This window comes from Papilio polytes, unplaced genomic scaffold (assembly GCF_000836215.1).
Source record: "Papilio polytes unplaced genomic scaffold, Ppol_1.0 DF821733.1, whole genome shotgun sequence".
Lineage (NCBI taxonomy): Eukaryota > Metazoa > Arthropoda > Insecta > Lepidoptera > Papilionidae > Papilio > Papilio polytes.
Window position 1 is genome coordinate 1,120,105 of NW_013527471.1, and position 6,276 is coordinate 1,126,380.

Genomic DNA, 6,276 nt, shown 5'->3' on the forward strand with positions numbered 1-6,276 from the left:
CCCTCAACGTCTTCCACTGCGGCCTCGTGCTGTCGCCCATCGTGCGCTGGCGGTACTACTGTGAGTACTGCCTACACCGTCATCTCCTTTCAATACATCTCTTTCTAGATCTACTAGTACACGGTATGAACGAAGACATTGAAAGACTTGATTCATTATTATCCCGCTTAATACTGTCATGTCTGAATTCCCTTCTTTCTGTTTCTTCTAAGTCCCATCTATTACGCGTCAATAACCTGACGGTTAGGGTTCGAGGGTTCGAATCCCGCCACTCGGCTATTGTAAACCATGTAAGTACCTAGAGCCTAGAGCCTAGAGCTTAGTTGGAATGGCAAAAGATATATTAGTAAACTAACTGTAACCCGCTAGTCGGACCGCGGGTAATATAAAAAAAAAGTTAAGTAGCCTATGTGTTTAAGCTATCCTCTACATCTATGACAAGTTTCATTATGATTAGTTCAATCGTTTAGGCTACAAACAACAAACATCTATCCATTATGCGGTCAACATTACAATGCTTATTATAATCTTTTACTTAATTACGATTTACTATTATTTTTAATCTTTTTAATGACTTATGTCCTGTTTGTCTTGGAGTGTCGCTGTCTCAGTGGTTTAAGCACTAGACTTGTAATCAACAGGTCTTGGGGTCTTGGGTTCGAATCCCGCTGTACCAATGTGATTTTCCATTTTTCGAATTTTCATTTGTACATAATTTAACCGATAACGGAGCACATATCGGAGTAGAAATTCATAGATATGTGTGAAGTCAAGCTGCAGTGGGCCAGCGTAGTTGACTATGGCCTAGTCATCCTAACTTAGGATAGACTTCGAGCCCCTCGATAGGGACTTCTAGCTGATGATGTCATGTTTGTTGTCATAACATTTGTAATGTTAACAAAAAGTAATACTTAAAAAGAAGTATCGTTTAGCGTCAGCTTACGCGGAGCGGTACATGGGTTTCCCGAACGCGACGGGCAACTACCGCGGGTACGCGGAGGCGGACGTGACGCGGCGCGCGGCCGCGCTGCGCGACAAGATGCTGCTGCTGGTGCACGGCGCCGCCGACGACGTGGTGCTGCTGCAGCACAGCCTGGCGCTGGCCAGCGCGCTCACGCACCACTCCGCGCTCTTCCGCCAGCAGGTCACCATAGCCGGCCTCTATACTTACTTATCAAACACTAGCTTTTGCCCGTGACTTCGTCCACGTGGTCTAAAAAAAAATTGACTAGCCCATGTCTTCTTCTAGACTATCCCCATTGTATACCAAATTTCATCCAGATCTGAAAAAACATCCATTTAACCTTTCGCACTTATTATATGAATATGATAGTATTCGTTGTTTAAAGCATGTGCACACCTTTAGCTAAGATATCGCAAAACAGTTGTGCGATTGTCGATTATTTAGTTGCACAAATAAAAATAGAGTTGTGTACCTCAATATAAGGTCATAGGAATCAAAGCGAGACTAAATAGTGTTTAGTCAAAGTAGTGCGCGGTCTCTTAAAATGAAGAACAGATAATGTTTTTTATGCTCTTAATTCTTGTCTCTCAATCCATGAGATTGAAATTATACCAATGTAAATAGGTTAGAAAAATAATAAAAACAGACTATGTATAAAGTAGCTTAAAAATTACCAAGGAATTTAAAATATACCAAATAGGTTTTGAATTATTTCAATACACACAAAAATTCAAAAATGTCCTCTTTATAATATTAGAAATATCGGATTTTGTTCGCTAATCTAACAGTGACGTGTCTTTTAAGCTATCTGAGCCTATCAGTCAGTGGTGGGACAGGCCCTTAGAATTACATCCCGTACATATCCTAGCAATATCTCCTAGTATTCCTGTATAGATCTACCCTGACGAGGGCCACAGCCTGTCAGGCGTGCGGCGGCACCTGTACCGCACCATGTCCTCGTTCCTGGACGACTGCTTCCGCCAGCTCGTGCCGCCGGAGACCAAGGCGGGGCTGAGGAACGGCGGCAACCTCGACTGAGACACGTGGAAAGATGAGGAGCTCTACACTTGGTGAGGTAATAACCTTCAATTTACCTTTATTGTTATTGGAGTATTTTCAGTGTGATCTTTTGAATTTTTTTTCTATTTGATACAAAGGCAATATTTTAATGCAACACTTATTGGCGAGATTTTTTAGATTTCAAAGTCAAAGGTTACTTGTCTTTGGAAGTAAATAAATCATTAAAGGAGAATAAGTTTGGATGTGGAACAGACACGACACGATAGCAATAAAACAATAATTGTTTTATGGAGGAAATATTGAATAAATTGCAATAGGGAATATGCAAATATTTTTGTAAAACGTTTCTACTGTTTATGGGATAATTAGAAAAAATTGACATGATTAAAGCAACCATTGAGCTAAAAAATATAAAATAAAACAATCATTTTCATCCGATTAAAACGCGACCGGATGTGCTAGAGTGTTGTGACGTCATCACACGAAAAGAAAGTATTTGATTGGTTTTCAGAGTATTCTAAGGTCAAAAAGTGATTAAATCCACCTATAAATTTGCTAGGGAATTTTAAAGACATGTTTTTATAATAATAAAGTATACAAAAATCGTCTATTTTAGCGTCATGTGTATATAGAGTATTAGGAGAAACAGTATAATTCATAATATTCTTTTCCAGGTGACACGGTCAGTAATAGAAATCGGAAACTAAACATTAGTACAATGCATCATATCTCTAGCAATTTTTAACCTTTACCTTACCAAAGAAGAACCCATCTTTGTGATAAACTATTTAAGCTCTAGATATAGAGCTTTCGTTTAGCGACTTTAAAAACTTCCAAACTATCCAGTTAGTAAAAAACGCTTGAAACTGAAGTTCATAGTTTAACTATACTTGGAATTAATCTTACATAAAGCGACATCTAGCGATGCGATACGACATTATTCCAATTCGGAAATATTGTAATTTAATTGTCACTTTACAATATTAAGGGCCTCTCCCACTTCTGGCTGATAGAGGCTCAGATAGCTTAAAAATGACGTCACTTAGATAGAGTAACAATATCTGATATTTCCATCAATTATTTAACATGTTGGATTTTTATCAGACAATTTACAATTTGGTGGGACAAGCCCTAACCCTTAATTCAACGACGAAGTATTTTAAAAAAAAAACTGTTTTTTTCATATGAACAGATTTATAAGTAGTATCCAAAAACATGACTTTACTATAAAAAAAAAACAGTTTTTGCTGCAAAAAAAAATTCCGTAGAATTAAGGGTTAAGGGAATACGAATAAATATTGATATTTTCGCTCTATCGCGTCGTATCGCATCGCATACTGTGTACAGTTAGGACAATGGTTTTATCAACACGTAGTAGTAAATGAACTTTGTGATCTTAGTAGTAACTTATAAGGCAATACTTGTTGAATTAACACGATATTTCTACTGTCTAAGATCGGTACAAAATCCACTGATCTGTATAAATGGATAGGCGATTGCGTGCACATAAAGTTTTTGATGATAATAATAGGTATATCTCTATTATTAGTTCAAACCTTTACCGTCTATAACCGTTACCGTCAACGCAATAACGGTAGAAATCAAATAGGCAGAAAATACTACGTTTTAGCCTATTTATTTATACAGGTCGGTGACAAAATGTCAATGTTTTTGAAGGAGTCAAGGACGGCAGTTTCCGTACATGTTTTTGTAGTGGAATCGTGTGATCGTGTAACAAATTTTAATACATCCTCAAACGCCTTAATTAAGTCTTGTTTATTGTTAAATTAATTAATATAAAAATAGCTATGAAATTATATTTACCTAATCCAATTTTTCTGTACCTTTTTATGTCTTTTAAAAATGGTTTTTATTTAATTTTCTACATTTCTTTATGAGATTCTCAAAATATCTTAAAAACACTCGAATAGTTCGTTATAGTAGATTCATACTTAATCTATACTAAGGAACGTCCTTAGCGATCAATTAACATCTCTGAATACGATACTTTTTATCCTATAAATATTTGGCATTTAAGTATCAGTGCCTTGTTTTGGTCTATGTTTTAATTTGTTTTATGAGTCACGTTAAATTGACTTTATTTGAAAAAAAAAATGCAATAATAATAACACCAAAACAATTTTAAATAACGAAATTATAAATTAGACTTTTCGAGTAGTTAATTTTAAGGTATAATGTAACAGTGAGTTTTCACGGTCGTAAAACTTGTACAATCGAGGAATTTGACGGTGTTCACTTTAAAAGGTGCAGGCGTTTGAACGTTTTGTACGCGTTAAGACGACGCGGCACCAATAGGATGTGACTTTAACAGAAAAAGGTTGATAAGTACACGGCTAATTGCTTTTTAAAATTACTCCGTCTTTTTTATTTGTTTTTTTTTTTTAAATTACTGCTGCTGTATTTCTTGCAGCAACCTTGTTGCCTTTGTAGTTATATTTTTTTTTAAATCTTTACCTTTGGGTTTTTTTAGATGTTTATGTGTTTTTTTTATATATTCAATGTTATCCCGTTGTCTACGCTGTTTTTGTACGTTTTTTGTAAGAGGGGAGCCCTTACAAATTGTCTCCGTGGCTCGTTGCAAGGAAACGTAAAAAATCTTTTTCTGTAACTGAAGAACCGCGGGTTTTCGCGTCTGTATATAAAATTCTTGTCAGACACAAATATTTTAGAATCAATTAGAAAGGTTATAAGTATTTGTACATGTTTTCCGGCAGTGTAAACGCACAGTTATAAGTAAATCTAGTTCTTTGTAAATGATCATTGAAAAATTGCTCATTCTCGTAAGTATTTCAAAACTTTTGCATGTTTCTAGTAACATTGTTCGAATCACATCTATTTATAGTGTTAACATTTTAGTAAAGACCAATATTAGTGAAGTATTTTATTAAAATAATAAATTAAAAAATTTTAAATTAAATAAATAGCGCGTATGTACAATTTAATAAAAATTAGAATGTTAAATTCTTAAACACATTTTTAAATCAATAAAAAGCAATAAATAAATAAATAATAAATAAAACACACTGCACTTGAATTCAATTTAAATAACTTTTATTTTATTTTCTACACCAATTTTATTGCCGGGAAATAATTTAGCATTTTCACGCTTGAAAAAATTACTCGAAACATTATCCATGAAATAGTTTTTATTTAAAATCTTATAAAAACAATTTCTCTTCATTTAATGTCTATACATTTTATTGCAATTTTTCAATACTCTTATTTCTTTCGCATAGTTTTTTCTGAATATTCTATAAGAAAAAATCATCTCGTCACCTGACTCTTAATTTTAAATGATACAATAAATACAAATAAATTCAATTTGTAATTGTAAAATAGTGCCAAAATTCTTATTTGCAATAACATTATTTATAAAAATGATATTTGTATGTTGTCAATACTTGAATATGTTCAATAATTAGGTCACCGAAATATTTTCCCTTTCTTTTATATCGATCCGCGTATTTTAGCACGTTTATTTAAGACACTATAAAATATTTTATTTACACAATAATTAAAATTATGTTATTCTTAGGATATTGGGTTTAATTATATTAAATGCATTAATGAATTGTTATATAAAATCAAATTTGATATTTCCCGAGCACTCCATTCCAGTTTTAAATTAATGATCATACAAAAACCACATAAAACTTTTACTGCAAATTTTGTCCTATCTATGGAAGGTTGAGTTTACAGCAATTTTCGTCTTCCAAATCTATCTATTGGTCGTATCAATCATCTGTCTCTTTTTAATAATATCTCACGCAATGTATACATCCATCTTGTAAGCAACAATATTAATCCAAAAAGGTAAAATGACTTTCTAGAACTTACTATGTTGAAACAATTTACGTTTCCGGAAAATTGACTCGATGCTACTCTTTCGTTTTGTGTAAGTTTGTTTCGTTGCAAGTACCAAGGCATTTTCTATAAGTGAATCACCACAGATTTACGTAACTGTACTTACATTTATAACTGGAATGGAAGCTAACGTATTTGCATGTTAGATAAGACAGCAAGATAAGATAATAAACGCACATATTGTGATTTTGCCTTCTTCGATATAAGACATTGTGTTATAACATTACCGTTACTGTTTGTTTATGAAAAAAAGTTCTATTTTCAAATGTAATTTTTTAACGATTATCTATTCTTAATTGTACGCACGATGTTTGTAAGCCTCTATTCGAACAGGCGATTTTATAACGCGCGTTAAAAAAACGCTCGATCCAAACAAGAGTGATTTTAAAGACAAAAATGAGCGTCAA

The 6,276-nt window shown here is 33.5% G+C and overlaps 1 protein-coding gene across 1 annotated transcript in view; it reads left to right on the forward strand.

The window, feature by feature from the left end:
- Positions 1 to 3,011, forward strand: part of LOC106108210 (prolyl endopeptidase FAP) — a gene marked incomplete at its 5' end in the record, with an annotated part of 14,309 nt that extends 11,298 nt beyond the window's left edge. The window contains 4 exons of the mRNA XM_013289310.1: positions 1 to 60; positions 933 to 1,144; positions 1,859 to 2,039; positions 2,659 to 3,011. Coding sequence (XP_013144764.1) covers positions 1 to 60; positions 933 to 1,144; positions 1,859 to 2,002 — 416 coding nt within the window. The remainder of the gene's footprint in view (positions 61 to 932; positions 1,145 to 1,858; positions 2,040 to 2,658) is intronic.
- Positions 3,012 to 6,276: the final 3,265 nt, after the last annotated feature.